General features: G+C 38.7%; 1 protein-coding gene and 2 pseudogenes across 3 annotated transcripts in view; 1 reads left to right on the top strand and 2 right to left on the bottom strand.

The window, feature by feature from the left end:
- Positions 1 to 22578, top strand: part of LOC129763041 (uncharacterized) — a 568624-nt gene that overhangs the window by 516200 nt on the left and 29846 nt on the right. Inside the window, exon 16 of one of the 3 annotated variants that reach the window (XM_055761763.1) lies at positions 12469 to 12531. The exons of the other annotated variants lie outside the window; for them this stretch is intronic. Within the exon in view, the coding sequence (XP_055617738.1) occupies positions 12469 to 12531 (63 nt within the window). The remainder of the gene's footprint in view (positions 1 to 12468; positions 12532 to 22578) is intronic. 3 annotated transcript variants of the gene reach the window in all.
- LOC129763758 (U4 spliceosomal RNA) lies at positions 9050 to 9238 on the bottom strand (annotated as a pseudogene).
- On the bottom strand, positions 12551 to 12739 carry LOC129763757 (U4 spliceosomal RNA; annotated as a pseudogene).

Genomic DNA, 22578 nt, shown 5'->3' with positions numbered 1-22578 from the left:
TCTAATAAATTGCCGAAAGACGTGGTCTTACATTGATCACACTTGATTGAAAAATCCAAAACGAAATGTATTTGGTCGCAGCATTATATGAGTAAGAAGCAAATGATTACTCGAATATTACATGATTTTGGCGATGTGAAATTTTTTCCGTTTTTCATGTTATGCATCCAACATTGGATACGAAAATTATCTACTGATGGGGGAAAATAATAGAAGCTTTCCTGTCAGTTGGGATTGATTGAAAAATCACAAAACCAAATGTATTTGGTTGCAGTGTTGTATGGATTGAAAACATTAAAATAAACTCTTTCGCATGAATGTATTTTTCAATTCCCAGGGGAACTGGTAGATTATTTTTCAGCAACGATGATAGCAACGAGGATTCCGCGCGTGTATGTGTGTGTGTCGGCTGCTCCGATGTTTCAAGCGGAACCGTGGCATCACTCTCCTCCTGATGGATTCCCTTCTGGCCTAAGGTGTACAAACAGGCTCTTGGTAACACCGTTCATCAGCGCTTTCATGATAAACGAAGTGACCTTCATCACAACAGCGACAACATGCTCCAGTCGCTGTTCAATTATAACTGAGTGGGTTTGGAAGGAAGGAAGGTATTGAATTAGAGAGACTTTAAACTCTGAGAGTTCATTCGTCTCTAGAGTGGGTTTACGAGCGGCGCTCGCTTATATACCGATTGGTAATTTCAATAGCCTATTTTGAAAGCAATTTTAAGGCTATTGAAACAAGTTTTTGGATGAAAAAATAACAAGTATATGACGCGTAGACATTTTATCTTTCGAATGAAGTGTTCATCATACCATTTCGTTCAGTTGTTTAAGAGCTATTAACGCTCAAAATCTCGGTCTCCGGCGTAACGCTTTCGTTTTCGAAACTTTGATTTTACACCCCGGTATAGAAATGAAAGACGTAGTCCTACGTCAAAAATCAAATTTTAACGTTGTGATACCAGTAAATGAAGTCCGAATGATTTAATATTTTGCATAGGGTATATTATCGTGCAAATCAACATTTCGTAGCAAGTTCCGAATGAAAAATCGAGATAACTATTTTTATTGGCACCCAAAACCATACTTTTCGTTTCGTATTCCGAAAAAAAACTAAGTCCCAGAATATCGATTTTTGAAAAAGACGGGTGGCTAATGTCGGGAACATAACCGGAGAGACGTAGGACTAAACCAAGCCCATTCTATAGCGGCGGTCAAATTGGATTTTCCAAGATAATGGAATACGCAGTATGATATTAACAGCAGAGATAAAGGTGTGTTCCAGATTTCAGATCAATTAGTCAGAAGGAACGATGAAAATTTTCTATTAATGTGGGACAACCCTACAAATATACAAACAGGTCAAGTTGAATGAAACCGTTTAAAAAAGTAGTTGGTTATTTTGCTACTGTTGACGCCATTTTCTGGTGGCGGCCATTTTGAATTTGTGTTCTTCATAAATACCTGTATTCTACTAGTAAATCCCTTTTCATTTGATATCCATTTTGATGGAGTTTTGAGAAAATCTGTAATCCGCCATTTCGTAGCGGTCGCCATCCTGGATGTTCAAGATAATGAAATACCCAGTTTTATAATGACTGCAGAGACAAAGATATGTTCCAAATTTCAGATCAATCAGTCAACAGGTAGGAGGTCTAATTTCTATTAATGTGGTTACATACAAGCTATAGACAAACAGGTTACATACAAGCATACAAACATGTTACAGCTAAATAAAACCGTTCAAAAACTCCAGAATTCTATCAAATCAAGGGCGATGAGCCTCTTCTTCACCCGGCGCGACGCTTTCACTGCTTTTAACACACTTCGATAAGCGATTAGGCTCTCCTGTTCCACATCCCATAGAAACTCCTATCTCTTCCTCTTGCGGCATCGCACCGCATACATCACTTGCAAATGCATCGATATCTCTTTTGCTGAAAATAAATCTCGAGATAGCGTCCGGTGATAGAATGAAGCAAAGCACAATCACCGCTCTCTTCTATACAGTGCGAGTCCGCAAATTTAATGGACCGAAATCGGCGTTCTGCAAAACCATCCTATATCGCTCAAATTAAAACGACCCATCATAAAAAAAAACAAAGCACAAACGTTTTCGCGTTTACAATCGCTCCTCGGTATCTTTCCTGTTTGGCGTCCAATGATAGAATGTTGCCAAGCAAGGTAAGGTAAGGTATTGTATTATAGAGACTTTAAACATTTTCAGTTCATTCATCTCTAGCCTTGAGAAAGGCCCTTGGAAAACTTTACTCTACTCCAGCACTACCCCTCCACCCTCTAGCCTTGAGAAAGTCACTCGGTCCCTCGCTGTCCAGCTCGTCCAGCAACGATGTTGTCCAGTCGGTGTCCACGCAACGAATGGTGGCCAAGCACCACCATCGCTCTCTTTATATAGCCATATAGTTAACGTTGTAGCGACCGCCTATCTTTATTTATAATCTCTTTCTCTTCCTCCACCTTCCTCTTTTCCATACGTTTCGCCCGTACCCGTGGTTGCTTGAATAACTGTTCACTGCGGGAGCGCAGACAAAATGTATGGGAAAGTAGGGATTCCTTTCATCCAATTTTTCATCAATTTGAACTTTATATGAGGTGAAAAACCGTAATGTATAGCATATGAACAATTGATGAGGATATTTCCTATTTATGTGTGTATTTGGAACCAAAACCCATTCATTAATTGAAGAGGTATTAACGTTCAAAAACTTAACACTTTTTCACATCGAATTATTGAAATGGGCCCCGATATTGAACGGTTAGACGTAGTCCTACGTCAAAAATGGGTGGGTTATATCTATGATATAACCGCAAGGTTGACGTGGGACTACCTTAGCTTATCAATCATTTGTTTGTATTTATTAAATTTTTGATGGAATGAAACAATTCCCGAATTCAATTGAATTCAATATATTTGCTTTGTGAGTAAAAAGATTGTATAATGTCATGTAAGGTCAATTCATACATTGTGATAGATAATGCTCTTCATTATAAGTTACTTTAATGACAGTCCTTTTACGTTTAGTATGATGCCTAGAACAAAATATGTGAACGGGAGAATTATCAAACGTTTATTTTATTTTACATTTCCTTCTGAAGTTTGCATCTCTCAAGTGTACGTACTTCTCGAACCACGAATTTGCTTGATTTTATGAACTTCAGGCACTCAGTTCTGATTTTGACATGTATGTCGAACGCATATTGTTTAATCAATAGGCGTTATCGTAGCAAATGGTTAACAACATTTTGCCTAATCATCAAATGGTATGCGTAGAAATTCAGTGTGCGGAAGATATGAAGGTATATCCTTCAATACAATAATGAATAACCGAGTCAAACCGTTGTGTAAGGCGTAGGCGCTTTTGTAATCCGTGCTAGGAAAACACTTTGCGGAGTGCAAAAAAAAAATGCGGGTGCAGAGATACCCCCGACTTTTTTTTTTATCTCATCCATTTATTAGGCTCATTTAGCAATTCAGCTGTCACAGAGCCGAATTTATTCGTATACATTTTTATGTTAAGATAAGTATTGTTGTATATTACACAGTAGCCAATTTTTTTTTGGCTTAAGATTCCTATCCATCGATAAACATTTGTTTTTTATATCTATAACACAGTAGCTGTTTAGGCCTAAGAATATTCCAATTCTATCGATACACAACACATGCCGCCTTTTTCAGCGTTAGAATATTCCTATTGTTCGAATGTTCACAGTTGGGCCATTCACAACGGGACTGTTGATATGAGGCTTCCATTGCTGTGTTAGAATTAGCACCAAATACCGATGCAGCAGATCGTAATGTGAGCGGTAAGGGGAGCGTGGGGAAATTGGCATTCCAAATACGTGTAAGTCGGGGGCATTTTTGGTCCGACTGAAATGTGTTTCCCTAACACAGAGTTCAAATCCATGTAGCGTGGGGAAATCGACATTGCAAGTACATGAAAGTCGGGGGAATTTTCGTTCCGACTGAAATGTGTTTCCCCAACACAGACTTCAGAACTAAGGTGTCTGAGGAAATTGGCATTGTAAATTCATGCAAGTCAGTGACATTTTTGTTCCGACTGAAATGTGTTTGCTTAACACAGACTTCTAAACCAAAATGTCTGGGACAATCGGCTCTGCAAATAAATGCAAGCTTGCCTTTGTGCAAACTAGAATATGTTTCCTTAACACGGTCTCCTAAACTTAGGAGCCTGGGAAAATCGTGCAGACACTAGAGACGAATGAACTTTCAAGTTTAAATCCTTTATAGTATAAAAAGTAGAAGTTGATGTTTTTGATTCATGCAGTCGGAACAAAAATACCCCCGACTTTCATGTATTTGCAATGCAGATTTACCCAAGGCTGCTTGGGTTTGATGGCTGTGTTAGGGAAATCGTAGTTCGGGCCAATTAAAATGAGGCAGTTATGCCGTTTAGATAACGCTTAACATTTTACAGTTATTCAATTGTTTATCTAATGAAAAATAACATTTTATTAATTGCGATAGAAGCGTAGAAATATTCCCTATCAATTGATGTAAACATCTTTCCGATCCTGTAAGAAATGTTCGAGTAATAAGCATTCGGAATCTTTCATTTTTTCCTGCATGTTCTGTGTTTAGGTTTTCATTTTACCCCCCATATACTCCGGTTAGACGTAGTCCCAAGTCAAAAAAAATTTCGATATGACACTAGATCCCGACGTTTCATGTCATTTTAAGACATTCGGCATCAAATTTTTTTTTCGAAAACCCAGATTTCCTTGGGCGATTTTTCGGTTTTCAAAAAACAAGAAGTGGGTTATATCTGTGGTATAACCGCAAGGTAGACGTAGGACTACCGTTGGCTCGGTAATCATTTATTTGAAATTGCATCTGAATCAATTCCTCATTAAGAATGAATGAATATTTTGAGACAATACTGAAAGTTTTTCTTTTTAGTGTGTGGGTGGATGAGTATAAGTATGGAATTGTTATTAACATAAAATTCAACTCTTTCGAACTTGTTGGTGGTCACGGAACGAACCGATGAAATTTGAGTGGCCTTGTAAAAGCAACTGCAAATGTTTGATACGTGATTGATTTTTGTTTTTGTGAGAATAACACGAGATTTTTCATTATCACTCCATGCGCAGAATAGAAACTGAGGGCGCCATTTCATGGTAAAAACGAATCCATAGAACCTTGCATAACATTCGTTTCGTTTTTATCGTGATGTGGCAATTTTTCATAACTGTTCAAACGAAAGCAGAAAAAAAAACTGATGCTATCAGATTGCATCACGGGAACATCAAGTCGAATGCTGAAATGGGTGTGAATATTCCTCCGCTCGGACGCATTCACACGCAAGCAATTTTTCATAACTGTTCCATGCGAAAGCAGAACAGAAACTGATGCGAGTAAAAGTACTCACGCCTTGCATGTGTCCGCTATGGTTTCCCATACACTAATGCAAGCGAGAAAAAGAAATCTCAGCTTGCATGTATTCGCTATGACGGTTTCTCCAGGTGCCTAGATTTTGCGTCCGTGTTTGGAACCACATTGCGATCACCAATCATCATCAATGAGCTAGATTGTTATGACTTCAATAGCTTGCTTTCAAAGCAATTTTTAAGCTATTGAAACGATTGGAACTTTTTCTCTCCAAAGAAACTAATTTTTGTTGGCCTCAAAAGAGGCTTAAATTGGATAATTTAAAGTATGTTAAATAAAGCGTCAAATTTCGATCGGAAATACATTTCTCCAACCCTATATATTTGTGAGAAGTAACTTGCATGATACATTGTGTGTCATTCGATATTGATCGAAATCCAAACACTGTCGAGGATGTTTCAATTGACAAAGTTAACCACTTTAAATATCTTGGAATTCAGCTAGACACGACCTTATCATGGGCACAACAAATAAATTCTTTGGAGAGAAAAAGTTCCTCACTCTGTGGTTTATACAAAGAGAGTATCCCATTTCGTAAATGAAAGAGCGTTAATAAATTTCTACTTTGCATATATACACTCAATATTGCAATATGGAATAATAGTATGGGGACATGCCTATAAAACAAAACTAAAATTTTCGGAAATTCCGGATTCCACCGGAAATTCGAGTAATAGCACGTTCAGATCATTTTAAAAATAAATTGAAGCTATACCTAAAATCGATCGTACGAGTTTTCTTAGTAGGAGAGGTGCGGGTAAAACAGACATGTTGAGAAGAACTTCAATTATATCTTCGGAAACTCATGTTTCCCAAAACTTTGATGCAGTTTATTGCAATCCAATATACTGTTTTCTATCTATTTGACCAAGTATTTTACAAAAAAAGTGTTTTTCAATGTTATTTTTTTACTGAAATTAAAACAGACCGAAAGTACGACTTTTTTTTCGATGCGGGTAATATGGACAATATAGTGGGGGGGAAATGCACAGGTTTGTATTGTATGGAGCTTAGAGGTTTATCGATCACGAGAGGAATAGTTCTATTCAACCAAGGTTTGAACTCATCACGAATGTCCATTAAATGATGAATAAATCGATTTAACCCACCTAGAAATGATATCGTGCCTTTCAGCAGTATGAACGAACAGACCCTCAACTATTTTGCTTTTGGTTCAGTCAGCTTCTAAACAGTCTACATTTGGCGATTTGATTTCCGCTTATAGACACAGAGCATTCCTTAGAAATAGATTAAACAGACTTTCCACAGTCTATCTCACTTCAACTGGCAGTTGCCCGTTTTACCCCACCAGTAGAATTATTTCAATAATTTAAATTTTCCACTAAAAATGAATTTACTTTTTCGTACATAACTAATCTCACTTCTCTGTTAACTCACAAACCGAAATATAACCACCAGTGAATTGAATTTTGATATTAAACCACTCAAAATGCTTAATATTGATGCAGCTAAAATTACATCCACACGCGGAATCATATATGATTTTCGGTTTTTGTTTCCCTTTTCCACTTTTGATCAGTATTCATTGCCATAGGATGACTTGAATATTATGGAATAACATGTAGAAGGTGTTCTCATTAACAGAAATCTGAAATTCAAAATGTAACTATACAAATCAACCCCCTGTCCATATCACCCCCACTGTCCGTATTACCCACGGTACCCCACAACCACAATAATCCACTTCAGTGTTTAGTTTCTTTTTTTCGTATACTTGCCAGTTTTCTCATAATTTTATAACCTCCATGTTTTATATTCAAATTTTTGTTCTTTGTTCTTTTGACGTAGGATTACGTCTTTCGGGATCATATTGGGGTACAAATTGAAAATCGAAAATCGAGTACACCGTGAAAACCACCGGGATCATATTGGGGTACAAATTGAAAATCGAAAATCGAGTACACCGTGAAAATTGTCCAATTTTAAACGCTTATTGCTCAGTCATTTCATGATGGATTGATGAAATTTTTGCGTCATTCGATGAAACTAACTAACGAGCAATTGAAAAATTTGAACCCCTATCCTTACGGAAATACCCTCTTGACTTGACTATATGAAACGGTTTATTTCAATTTTCTTAAATAAAAACCAAGGTGTGTTCCTGCTCGAGAACGGGTTCTTATCATATTTCCAGACCCCCCCCCCCCTCTCTAAGTGGTGCTGTCATACAAATGAAACACAAATTTTTGCATAACTCGAGAATTAATCAAGCAAACGAGACCAAATTTGGCATGTGGAGGTTTTAGGGTGCAATAAATGTTTCTATGGTGGTTAGACACTCCACCCCCCTTTCTAAGGGGGGGGGGACTGCCATGCAAATGAAACACAAATTTTTGTATTACTCGAGAATTATTCGAGCAAATGGAACGAAATTTGGCATGTGAAAGTTTTAGGGTGTAATAAATGGTTTTAGGGTGGTTTGACACTCCACCCCCTACCTAAGGGGGGCTGCCATGCAAATGAAACACAAATTTCTGTATTACTCGAGAATTAATCAAGCAAATGGAACAAAATTTGGCATGTGAAAGTTTCAGAGTGTAATAAATGTTTCTATGGTGGTTAGACACTCCACTCCGCTCTCTAATGGGGAGGGAGGCTGCCATACAAATGAAACAAAAATTTCTGCATTACTCGAGAATTAATCAAGCAGATGAAACCAAGTTTGGCATGTGGAGGTTTTAGGGTACAATCAATGTTTTTACGGTGGTTACGGTGGTGGAAAGACAATTTCTGCATAATTTGAAAACTAATCAAGCAAATGGAGTCATGCGAATGTTTTAGGGGATACGAAACATTTCCATGGTGAATAGACACTCCTCCCCTCTCTCTGAGGGGGGACTGCCATATAAATGAACCATACATTGCTGAATAATTCAAGAACTAATCAAGCAAACTGAACCAAATTTGGCGTATGGAGGTTTTAGGGGGCAAGAAACATTTCTTAGGTGGTTCAACACTCCTCCTATCAAACATTTATTCCATGTAACGGAGAAACATGTTATTTTTAAGTGGTTGAAAAATCTTGAACGAGAATTGTGTCTGAAAATAATCTGATATTATAATAATGAGTTTTGTTAGAAATACTAGGAATTTTATAGCAAAACGTAAATTCAACGGGGTCGATTAGAAAATAAATCAATGAACAGTCTTGCGATTGGACCCATGAACTTGCTCATAGTAAGAAAACGTGAATGTTTGATAACAAAAAACAAATTTTGGGCGGGACGAAGTTTGCCTGGTTAGCTAGCTATAATATAAAATAGCTACGTTAGGGTGAGAAACGTGTACAATTTTTTTTAATAACACTAAGTAATATTTTCAATCATATTTCAACAATTTAGAACTGCATTGGGACATGTTAATGTGATAGAGAGTAAATAGCTTCACAAATACGTATGAATTATTCTGACGTTTGTTTGGGTGAAGGCAATGCTGTCACTTTTGCAGATGTCGAATGGGTTTGAATTTCGGACGGATTTGAGAATACAGAAGTCGTTTTCTTTCTTGTTGCAGAATGAAAAGTCGATCACGATCGGATTGCGAAATTTCCAAACTCATTCGGGTTCCGGAATAGAGGTGATTGTTCTATGGAATACAATTAATATTAGATACAAAAAAGTTCATTCTCAATTGTAGAAAACTATGGATGGTTTATGCCTATGATATAACCGCAAGGTTGACGTAGGACTGCCGTTGGTTTAGTAATCATCTGTGTTTTTTCAATTAGCAATAATCGCACCTCGGATGTTCCTCATTGGGTACGATATCGCTGCTGCGCAAAGTTATCTTTCGTATGTATTGATCAAATTATTGATTAAACTAGTGAATGAATGAATGAATTCAATTGCTAACAAATCCCAATTTAGGTCAATTCATGTATTATGGTAGGGGTTATCGCAGCAAATAGTTATCAACATTTTGCTTAATCATCACACGGTATGCGTATAAATTCTACCCACTTTTGGAGACCGTGTTAGCGAAATGAATTCCGGAGTATAAAAATGCATGAGAGTATAAAAGTACTGCCAAGATCTGTATTGCCGATTTTCCCAACATATTGGTTGGGAGAACACATTCCGGTTTGCAAAAATGCAAGCGAGTACAAATGTACTCGCAGCTTGCATTTCATTTGCAATGCCAATTTCCCACGCTCCATGGTTTTGAAATTCGTGTTAGGGATATATTCCGATTTGCAGAAACGCAAACAAGTAGAAATACCATACAAATGAAACACAAATTTCTGCATAACTCCAAAACTAATCAAGGAAAAGGAGCCAAATTTGGCATATGAAGGTTTTAGGAGGCAAAAAACGTTTCTATCGTGAGTAGACACTCCTCCCCCCTCTCTAACGGGAGACCGTCATTCAAATGAAACACAAATTTCAGTATTATTCGAGAATTTATCAAGCAAACGTAACCAAATCCGGCATGTGGAGGTTTTGGGGTGCAATAAATGTTTCTATGGTGGTTGGACACTCCTCCTTCTTCCGTACAAATGAAACACAAATTTCTGCATAACTCGAAAAATAAAATTTTTGGATTTCCTCATTTGCCTCTCGGAATGACGTTAGGAGACATTTTTTTGTTTCTAGTATGAAACGATCTAAGCCAACGCAAAAGACCATATTAACGCAAATTATTGGTGAGCGGGAAGGTGGATTCATGTGCACTTGAATGCTGACAAGGAAAAGAGTACAAGGGTAAATAAAATCATACATACACGCAGATTCAGTCTATTTTGACTTACTCGTTATTTGTTTCGTGCGATTTTTCCAAGGAGTATTCATTAATTGATTGTTGTTTCCCACTCTTTGTTTTATTATGTTCACTATCAGTCCCGAATGAAGATGTTCGGGGAGTGTAAAATGATTCATCGTGCAATCTCACGATTGCTTGCTGCATTCTTTTCGCCATTATTATTCCAAGCAGATACAAGAGTGATTCATAATTAGGTTTGGAGAAATGAGCGAATGAACTTTTCCATACTTGATGGTGAGTAGACACTCCTCCTTCCTCTCTAAGGGAAGGAGGAGAATTTATCATGCAAACGGAACCAAATTTGTCATGTGGAGATTTCGGGGTGCAATAAATGTTTCTGTAGTGGTTGGACACTCCTCCTTCTTCTCTATATCACCCCCACTGTCCGTATTACCCACGGTACCCCACAACCACAATAATCCACTTCAGTGTTTAGTTTCTTTTTTTCGTATACTTGCCAGTTTTCTCATAATTTTATAACCTCCATGTTTTATATTAAAATTTTTGTTCTTTGTTCTTTTGACGTAGGATTACGTCTTTCGGGATCATATTGGGGTACAAATTGAAAATCGAAAATCGAGTACACCGTGAAAACCACCGGGATCATATTGGGGTACAAATTGAAAATCGAAAATCGAGTACACCGTGAAAATTGTCCAATTTTAAACGCTTATTGCTCAGTCATTTCATGATGGATTGATGAAATTTTTGCGTCATTCGATGAAACTAACTAACGAGCAATTGAAAAATTTGAACCCCTATCCTTACGGAAATACCCTCTTGACTTGACTATATGAAACGGTTTATTTCAATTTTCTTAAATAAAAACCAAGGTGTGTTCCTGCTCGAGAACGGGTTCTTATCATATTTCCAGACCCCCCCCCCCCTCTCTAAGTGGTGCTGTCATACAAATGAAACACAAATTTTTGCATAACTCGAGAATTAATCAAGCAAACGAGACCAAATTTGGCATGTGGAGGTTTTAGGGTGCAATAAATGTTTCTATGGTGGTTAGACACTCCACCCCCCTTTCTAAGGGGGGGGGGGGGACTGCCATGCAAATGAAACACAAATTTTTGTATTACTCGAGAATTATTCGAGCAAATGGAACGAAATTTGGCATGTGAAAGTTTTAGGGTGTAATAAATGGTTTTAGGGTGGTTTGACACTCCACCCCCTACCTAAGGGGGGCTGCCATGCAAATGAAACACAAATTTCTGTATTACTCGAGAATTAATCAAGCAAATGGAACAAAATTTGGCATGTGAAAGTTTCAGAGTGTAATAAATGTTTCTATGGTGGTTAGACACTCCACTCCGCTCTCTAATGGGGAGGGAGGCTGCCATACAAATGAAACAAAAATTTCTGCATTACTCGAGAATTAATCAAGCAGATGAAACCAAGTTTGGCATGTGGAGGTTTTAGGGTACAATCAATGTTTTTACGGTGGTTACGGTGGTGGAAAGACAATTTCTGCATAATTTGAAAACTAATCAAGCAAATGGAGTCATGCGAATGTTTTAGGGGATACGAAACATTTCCATGGTGAATAGACACTCCTCCCCTCTCTCTGAGGGGGGACTGCCATATAAATGAACCATACATTGCTGAATAATTCAAGAACTAATCAAGCAAACTGAACCAAATTTGGCGTATGGAGGTTTTAGGGGGCAAGAAACATTTCTTAGGTGGTTCAACACTCCTCCTATCAAACATTTATTCCATGTAACGGAGAAACATGTTATTTTTAAGTGGTTGAAAAATCTTGAACGAGAATTGTGTCTGAAAATAATCTGATATTATAATAATGAGTTTTGTTAGAAATACTAGGAATTTTATAGCAAAACGTAAATTCAACGGGGTCGATTAGAAAATAAATCAATGAACAGTCTTGCGATTGGACCCATGAACTTGCTCATAGTAAGAAAACGTGAATGTTTGATAACAAAAAACAAATTTTGGGCGGGACGAAGTTTGCCTGGTTAGCTAGCTATAATATAAAATAGCTACGTTAGGGTGAGAAACGTGTACAATTTTTTTTAATAACACTAAGTAATATTTTCAATCATATTTCAACAATTTAGAACTGCATTGGGACATGTTAATGTGATAGAGAGTAAATAGCTTCACAAATACGTATGAATTATTCTGACGTTTGTTTGGGTGAAGGCAATGCTGTCACTTTTGCAGATGTCGAATGGGTTTGAATTTCGGACGGATTTGAGAATACAGAAGTCGTTTTCTTTCTTGTTGCAGAATGAAAAGTCGATCACGATCGGATTGCGAAATTTCCAAACTCATTCGGGTTCCGGAATAGAGGTGATTGTTCTATGGAATACAATTAATATTAGATACAAAAAAGTTCATTCTCAATTGTAGAAAACTATGGATGGTTTATGCCTATGATATAACCGCAAGGTTGACGTAGGACTGCCGTTGGTTTAGTAATCATCTGTGTTTTTTCAATTAGCAATAATCGCACCTCGGATGTTCCTCATTGGGTACGATATCGCTGCTGCGCAAAGTTATCTTTCGTATGTATTGATCAAATTATTGATTAAACTAGTGAATGAATGAATGAATTCAATTGCTAACAAATCCCAATTTAGGTCAATTCATGTATTATGGTAGGGGTTATCGCAGCAAATAGTTATCAACATTTTGCTTAATCATCACACGGTATGCGTATAAATTCTACCCACTTTTGGAGACCGTGTTAGCGAAATGAATTCCGGAGTATAAAAATGCATGAGAGTATAAAAGTACTGCCAAGATCTGTATTGCCGATTTTCCCAACATATTGGTTGGGAGAACACATTCCGGTTTGCAAAAATGCAAGCGAGTACAAATGTACTCGCAGCTTGCATTTCATTTGCAATGCCAATTTCCCACGCTCCATGGTTTTGAAATTCGTGTTAGGGATATATTCCGATTTGCAGAAACGCAAACAAGTAGAAATACCATACAAATGAAACACAAATTTCTGCATAACTCCAAAACTAATCAAGGAAAAGGAGCCAAATTTGGCATATGAAGGTTTTAGGAGGCAAAAAACGTTTCTATCGTGAGTAGACACTCCTCCCCCCTCTCTAACGGGAGACCGTCATTCAAATGAAACACAAATTTCAGTATTATTCGAGAATTTATCAAGCAAACGTAACCAAATCCGGCATGTGGAGGTTTTGGGGTGCAATAAATGTTTCTATGGTGGTTGGACACTCCTCCTTCTTCCGTACAAATGAAACACAAATTTCTGCATAACTCGAAAAATAAAATTTTTGGATTTCCTCATTTGCCTCTCGGAATGACGTTAGGAGACATTTTTTTGTTTCTAGTATGAAACGATCTAAGCCAACGCAAAAGACCATATTAACGCAAATTATTGGTGAGCGGGAAGGTGGATTCATGTGCACTTGAATGCTGACAAGGAAAAGAGTACAAGGGTAAATAAAATCATACATACACGCAGATTCAGTCTATTTTGACTTACTCGTTATTTGTTTCGTGCGATTTTTCCAAGGAGTATTCATTAATTGATTGTTGTTTCCCACTCTTTGTTTTATTATGTTCACTATCAGTCCCGAATGAAGATGTTCGGGGAGTGTAAAATGATTCATCGTGCAATCTCACGATTGCTTGCTGCATTCTTTTCGCCATTATTATTCCAAGCAGATACAAGAGTGATTCATAATTAGGTTTGGAGAAATGAGCGAATGAACTTTTCCATACTTGATGGTGAGTAGACACTCCTCCTTCCTCTCTAAGGGAAGGAGGAGAATTTATCATGCAAACGGAACCAAATTTGTCATGTGGAGATTTCGGGGTGCAATAAATGTTTCTGTAGTGGTTGGACACTCCTCCTTCTTCTCTAAGGGGGGGCTGACAAATTAAACACAAATTTCTATATTACTCGAGAACTAAGCAAATGGAGCAAAATTTGGCATGTGAAGGTATTAGGGGCAAGAAACGTTTCTATGGTGAATAGACACTCCTTCCCCTCTCTAAGGGGAGGCAGCCGTGCAAATGAAACACAAATTTCCGAATAACTCGAAAACTAATCAAGCAATCGAGCCAAATTTGGCATGTGAAGATTTCTATGGTGAATCAACACTTCTCCCCTCTCTCTAAGAGGGAGGGGAGCTACCATAACAGATTTTTTTTTTCCAGTTCATTTATTTGTAAGGCTCAATCGCATAAGCTTTGCGGAGCCGCTAATTCAAGGTTTGTTAATACAAAGTTTCAACTAATTTCTATGTTTAGTAGGATTCGACCGAATACTCGCGGTTTACTCGAGGTTAAAAGGGCAACATTTTTGTGGGACGGGTCAGGTTGGGGATATGGATATGAGGTATCGTTGTCTCAACCGAGGGTTGCCGCACGCACTGTAGCATTGTGCATAATGACCAGGGATAGCATCTGGTGTTCGACTAGCTGTCGAGGGTGGGCGACGGTGAGATGGGGGGACAAGACAAACAAACTAATAACGAAAAAGAAAAACACAAAAGCATTAAATACTTATACTATACCGTTTCACAAACATATAGATCAACTGCATATAGCAGATGTCGCGAGTTCCCAACACGTCTCTAACAGGAACATAGGGTTGTCTTCCTTGGACCTCAAGGGCATTCAAAAGGTACTCTCTGGCTGCGTAATTATCCGTACATTGCCAAACTGCGTGATCGATGTCATCGTAACCGTTTCCACACCGACAGACGTTGCTTTGAACAAGATTTATTCTGTGGAGATGCACATCTAGCGAGTAGTGGTTGGACATAAGTCTACTCATTACACGAATGAAGTCACGACTTAAGTCCAAACCTTTGAACCACGCTCTCGAAGAAACCTTTGGAATAATTGAATATAACCACCGCCCAAGACTTCCAGTGTCCCAATCGGTTTGCCAACTCAAGAGGGAACTCTGACGCAGTAATTGGAAAAATTCATCGTATGAAATCTGTCTATCAAACAATTCGCCTTCCTGGGCACCCACCTTTGCGAGAGTGTCTGCCTTCTCATTGCCAGGAATTGAGCAATGAGAGGGGACCCAAACAAAGGTTAACTTATAAGATCTTTCGATCAGTGCACTCATCTGCTGTCTCACTTTTGTGAGGAAATAAGATGGGTGCCTACTAGTTTTCATCGACTGGAGAGCCTCAAGCGAACTGAGACTATCCGAGAAAATGAAGTAATGGTCTGCAGGCTTGTTGGAGATCATCCCCAATGCGAAGTCGATTGCTGCCAGCTCAGCAACATAAACGGAACAAGGTTCCTGCAGTTTACGGAAGGCGCTTGAATTTTCATTGAAAACACCGAAGCCAGTGGATCCATTGAGGCGAGACCCATCAGTGAAGTATCTTTTCATGCAATTGACTTTTTGGTACTTTCGGTTAAAAATACGGGGAATGAAAGTTGGTCGAAGCTGATCTGAAATCCCAAGTATTGCTTGTTTCATCGACAGATCGTATTCAATTGAGGAACTGCTGATGGTGAAGTGAGCACGGTCTGGAGTAAACGATGGAAGACAAATATCTGATGAAATATAGTGATGATAAATTCTCATAAACCGAGATTGTATATTTAGATGAAGCATTTTATCAAAGTTTTCAATCACAAGTGTGTTCGTGATACCGCATTTCACCAGTATTCTGAGAGAAAGTTCCCAGAATCGGTTCTGTAGAGGAGTTACTCCTGCTAGAACCTCGAGACTCATGTTATGCGTTGAGTGCATACAGCCGAGAGCTATACGCAGACAATGATATTGAATTCGTTCCAATTTTAGAAGGTGACTTTTAGCTGCTGAGAGAAAGCAGAAAGAGCCATACTCCAGAATAGATAGAATAGTTGTTTTATAAAGCGTTATGAGATCTCCCGGATGAGCTCCCCACCACGTGCCGCAAATCGAGCGGAGAAAGTTGACTCTTTTTTGACATTTTTGCTTCAAATACGTAATGTGGGTATTCCAAGTGCATTTTGAATCAAACCAGACACCAAGGTACTTGAAGGTCAATGATTGGGTAATGTTTCTCCCCAAAAGCTTAAGTTGCAATTGGGCTGGGGACCGCTTTCGAGTAAACACTACCAGTTCTGTTTTCTGCGGCGAGAATTCTATCCCTAAGTTCCTTGCCCAAGAAGACAAGTTATCTAGGGAATTTTGCAATGGTCTTTGCAAGTTTTCGGCATGGGGACCTCTGACGGAAACCACACCATCATCTGCAAGTTGTCTTAGCGTGCATTGTTCTGCCAAACAACTGTCAATATCTTTCACATAAAAATTATAAAGAAGGGGGCTGAGACATGAGCCTTGGGGTAGACCCATATAACTATTTCTGGAAGTTGTCAGCTGTCCAAGGGTGAAGTTCATTTGCTTTTCTGACAACAAATTGTACAAGAAGTTATTCAAAATTCCAGGAAGTCCACATCTGTTCAGATTGTCTGACAGAATTTCTATGGAAACTGAATCAAAAGCTCCCTTAATATCCAAGAATACTGAAGCCAGTTGCTCCTTGTGCGCAAAGGCCAGTTGAATATCTGTAGAAAGCAACGCTAGACAATCGTTTGTTCCTTTGCTCTTGCGAAACCCAAATTGTGTAGTTGATAGCAAATTATTTGTCTCGATCCATTGATCGAGTCTTCGAAGGATCATTTTCTCCAGCAATTTTCTAATGCACGAGAGCATAGCAATTGGACGGTATGAGTTATGATCAGACGCTGGTTTGCCAGGCTTTTGAATTGCTATCACTTTGACCTGTCTCCATTCGGGTGGCACAATATTGTTTTCTAGTAGAGTATTGAATAAGTCTAGCAAGCGTCTTTTCGCGATATCGGGAAGATTTTTTAGAAGAACGAATTTAATCATATCGCTTCCGGGTGAAGAGTTGTTCAATGAAAGAAGAGCCATAGAAAATTCCAGCATTGAGAATGGTCTGTCCAGAGGTTCACCGCTCGGAGACGTTTCTCGAAGAATATGTTGGGCTGGAACTGAGTCTGGACAGACCTTTTTAGCGAAATCGAATATCCATCGGTTGGAGTATTCTTCACTCTCGTTGGTAGATGAGCGGTTACGCATGTTGCGAGCTACCCTCCACAAGGTGCGTATTGAGGTTTCACGAGAAAGACCTTCGATGAAATTGCGCCAGTAACCGCGGTTGTTTGCTTTAACTAGTTGTTTCAGCTGTATTTCAAGCTTTGAATATTCCTCGAAGTGTGTGGATGTTCCATGTCTGCGAAAAGCTTTGAAAGCATCAGATTTTTTCAAATACAATTTTGTGCATTCATCGTCCCAGCCAGGAGTGGCTGGTTTTCTTTTAAATGAAGCACTTGGAACTTTTCTTTTTTGTGCTTCCAGTGAGCTTTTATACAATAAATCGACGAAGAATCGATATTCTTCCAATGGTGGAAGTATATCTATTGATTCGACACCGATTGTTACCGCCGTTGCAAATTTTTGTCAGTCGATGTTCCTTGTTAGATCAAATGGAACTCGAGATGGTTCAGTGGATTGCGGGCTACACTTGATTGATATATTGATTGGCAAGTGATCGCTACCATGGGGATCATTGATGACCTTCCACTGACAATCTAATGATAGCGAGTTTGAGCACAAAGATAGATCGAGTCGGCTTTCCCGAGCCGGAGGTTTTGCAATTCGTGTCACTTCACCAGTGTTCAAGATAGTCAAGTTGAAATCGTCACATAAATCGTAAAAAATAGCCGCCCTAGCGTCATCATAAAGATCGCCCCACCCAGTACCATGGGAGTTCATGTCACCCAAAATTAGAACTGGGATTGAGAGAATCGAAATTAGATTCCAAAGTTGACTGCGGCTAATGGAAGTATTCGGGGGAACGTATACTGAAGCTATGCAGAGTTCTTTATTCTTTGCAGTTATTTGTCATGCGACGATTTCGACGTCTGATAGAGCTGGGAGAGGAATTTTATAGAAAGAGTAGCACTTTTTGATCCCTAAAAGTACTCCTCCATAGGAATCATCTCTATCCAGGCGAATAATATTAAAATCGTGGAAGTTGAGTTCTGTGTCAGAAGAAAGCCATGTTTCGGAAAGAGCGAATATATCACAATCATAATTTTGAAGTAAAAATTTGAACGAGTCTAGTTTAGGCACTAGACTACGGCAGTTCCATTGTAGCACATTGATCATATCTTCTACTACGTTAGATGAATTATCCATCGAAAGATATGATTGATGCAAGGAGGGGCCATGAAGCAGTCAATTGCTTAAGATAAGACTTTAAAGATGGAAGCAAGGCAGAAATAAGGCTTCTGAGGGGGTCTTGAATTTTGAACGTGTTTAGTATGAAGTCCACAATGTCCGAAAAACCTATCAATCCTCGATTAGACGCGAATTTTCTACGAGAAGATCGAGGAGCAGCGTTTTTATTTCTCTCTTCTCTGGGTAATGACGTAAAATCCTTGCTGCAACCAGGAACTGGCTGAGAAGGAGCCTTCGGATTCGTTTTTTTGCTACTATTACCCTTGGAATTAGACAATCTTCCGAGGGTCATTTTAGCTTTCTTACGGTGCACCATTGGTGAAGAGAGCTTTCTTTTTGATGATTCATCCTTTATTGAAGATTCTGGTGCAGCCGAAGTATGACCCTCATCAGAATCAGAATCCGATTCTTGAGATGACAAAACCGAAAATTGGTTTTCATTTTGAGCGGCTGATGCGGTCTTTAGCATTTCAGCATAAGTCCGCTTGGAGCGTCCAGCGATAGAACGCTTCACTTTATCGGAGTGCTGTTTGTACCTTGGGCACTCTTGTAGAGGGTGAGGATTCTCGCCACAGTGAATACATTTTTCCACTGTTTGAGTGCAAGAATCCTCACTATGTTTATCGCCACATTTGCCGCAACGAAATTTGTTGCCGCAGTGGCTAACCGAGTGTCCCAACTTTTTACATTTGGTACAATTATAAACCCGCGGTACAAACAGGCGCACTGGGAAAAAAACATTTTCTACTTTCACATAGTTTGGGAGAACAGAACCTGCGAAAGTAACTCGAAAAGAGTGCGAGGGCTTATAAACTTTTTTATTTTCTTCCAAAGATGCTGAATGCAGATTTCTAACATCCAGGATCTTTACAAGATCTCCAATCATCGAGTTTTTGAAGGAACCCGACGCTTGTTTTAGTTCATCGATACTCAGACTCGCGTCGGTTACTACGCCTTCTATCTCCACTTCTCGAGAAGGGATGTAGATGTGATACTCCCTGTTAAAAACAGGAAGTGGGTTATATCTATGGTATAATCGCAAGGGTGACGTAGGACTATCGTTGATTTAGAGATCATTATGTGAAGTTGAATCTAAATCCATTCTGAATGAATGAATGAATGAATATTTGGGAGACTTCGAAAACGAGAGCGTTACGTTGGAGGCACAAGGTTTTATGCATCCAATATAGGATACGAAAAACCTTGTTCTGAAGAATAATCTTCAGAAGCTAACATGCTAACTGTACTTGATTGACAAATCACAAACCCAAATGTATTTGATCACAGTGTTACATGGATAGAAAACATTCAATTAAACTCTTTCACATGAATATATTTTGAAAATTCCCAGAGGAACTGGCAGATTATTTTCAGTAACGATTAGTTATTTCCACATTTTCCTCGATACTGGAAGCCCACCAGTGGTTAATACCAACTCGATAACCACCTGTTAATAGCACATGATTGAAACATATTTGGTCACAGTGTTACATGGATAGAAAACATTCAATTAAACTCTTTCACATGAATATATTTTGAAAATTCCCAAAGGAACTGGCAGATTATTTTCCAGCAATGATTAGATCTTTCCGGAACTTTCTCGATGCTGAATGGCATCCAAACGGAAAGAGTTCTGCGCGTGTATGTGTCGATCCTTCGCCGTCCACCTCCTCCAGCACGTTAGGCAACGATGTTGTCTTGTCGATGTCCTCACGAAAAATGAATGTGTCTCACCACCAGAATATCGCTTAAGTATGCTTTTTGTGTGTGATTGAATCGAGAGATGGTGTGGTTTACGATGGCAATTTGGAAGGCAAACTAGAGGGGAATGAACTCTCTGAGCTCGGAACTTTCGGCGACTGAGCAATAATCGATTGCGGGCGCATACAATATTGGATACCGAAATATCCTACTGATGGGGAAGAATAATCTTCTGAAGCTATCCTGTTAATTGCGATTGATTGAAAAACCACAAAACCAAATGTATTTGATCACAGTGTTACATGGAAAGAAAACATTCAAATAAACTCTTTAACATGAATATATTTTGAAAATTCCCAAAGGAACTGGCAGATTATTTTCAGTAACGATTAGATATTTCCACATTTTCCTCGATACTGGAAGCCCATCAGTGGTTAATGCCAACTCGATAACCACCTGTTAATAGCACTTGATAGAAACATATTTGGTCACAGTGTTACATGGATAGAAAACATTCAATTAAACTCTTTCACATGAATATATTTTGAAAATTCCCAGAGGAACTGGCAGATTATTTTCAGTAACGATTAGTTATTTCCACATTTTCCTCGATACTGGAAGCCCACCAGTGGTTAATACCAACTCGATAACCACCTGTTAATAGCACATGATTGAAACATATTTGGTCACAGTGTTACATGGATAGAAAACATTCAATTAAACTCTTTCACATGAATATATTTTGAAAATTCCCAAAGGAACTGGCAGATTATTTTCCAGCAATGATTAGATCTTTCCGGAACTTTCTCGATGCTGAATGGCATCCAAACGGAAAGAGTTCTGCGCGTGTATGTGTCGATCCTTCGCCGTTCACCTCCTCCAGCACGTTAGGCAACGATGTTGTCTTGTCGATGTCCTCACGAAAAATGAATGTGTCTCACCACCAGAATATCGCTTAAGTATGCTTTTTGTGTGTGATTGAATCGAGAGAAGGTGTGGTTTACGATGGCAATTTGGAAGGCAAACTAGAGGGGAATGAACTCTCTGAGCTCGGAACTTTCGGCGACTGAGCAATAATCGATTGCGGGCGCATACAATATTGGATACGGAAATATCCTACTGATGGGGAAGAATAATCTTCTGAAGCTATCCTGTTAATTGCGATTGATTGAAAAACCACAAAACCAAATGTATTTGATCACAGTGTTACATGGAAAGAAAACATTCAAATAAACTCTTTAACATGAATATATTTTGAAAATTCCCAAAGGAACTGGCAGATTATTTTCAGTAACGATTAGATATTTCCACATTTTCCTCGATACTGGAAGCCCATCAGTGGTTAATGCCAACTCGATAACCACCTGTTAATAGCACTTGATAGAAACATATTTGGTCACAGTGTTACATGGATAGAAAACATTCAAATAAACTCTTTCACATGAATATATTTTGAAAATTCCCAGAGGAACTGGCAGATTATTTTCAGTAACGATTAGTTATTTCCACATTTTCCTCGATACTGGAAGCCCACCAGTGGTTAATGCCAACTCGATAACCACCTGTTAATAGCCGCGCGTGTATGTGTGTGTAGCGATGTCTTCCCAGGGAACCGTTTGTGGCATCACTCTCCTCCTGATAGATTCCCTTCTGGCCTAGGGTGCACAAACAGGCTCTTGGTGACACCGTTCATCCGCGCTTTCATGATAAATAAAGAGCTTCACCGCAACAGCGACAACATGCTCCAATCGCTGTTCAATTAGAACTGAGTGGATTTCCGAGCGCCGCTCGCTTATATACCGATTGGTGATTTCAATAGCCTGTTTTGAAAGCAATTTTAAGACTATTGAAACAAGTTTTTGGATCAAAAAGTAACAAGTATATAACGCGTAGACATTTTATCCTTCGAATGAAGTGTTTATCATACCATTTCGTTCAGTTGTTTAGGAGCTATTAACGCTCAAAATCTCGGTCTCCGGCGTAACGCTTTCGTTTTCGAAACTTTGATTTTACACCCCGGTATAGAAATGAAAGACGTAGTCCTACGTCAAAACTTCGTGGTCAACAATCTTGTTGGCCACATCAAAAGTCGGTGCTTCTACACGCAGTTTGTCCGGTCTCTCTTTATGTATCGAGACGCCCTTATAATTACGCAGCAAATCTCATGAAATATCAAGAGTTCTCAAAGCAACATTGGCATCAGCAGATGTCATAACGGTTGCGCAGACGGTGCGCAACCGCCTATGAAAACGAAAAAAAAACTCGCACGCACACACACAACTCACACGCACACACTCGCGCAAAAACTCAACTTAAAACTAACTGAGACTAAAAACTAACTTAAACTAAAAACTAGCTCAAATCAAAAACCTTCTTGAAAAAAAAACAATAATTTCGTAAAAAAAAAATTAATAAATAAAAACTCAATAAAA

Source organism: Toxorhynchites rutilus, chromosome 1, assembly GCF_029784135.1.
Source record: "Toxorhynchites rutilus septentrionalis strain SRP chromosome 1, ASM2978413v1, whole genome shotgun sequence".
Taxonomy (NCBI): domain Eukaryota; kingdom Metazoa; phylum Arthropoda; class Insecta; order Diptera; family Culicidae; genus Toxorhynchites; species Toxorhynchites rutilus.
This window is presented reverse-complemented; position numbering and strand designations above follow the sequence as displayed.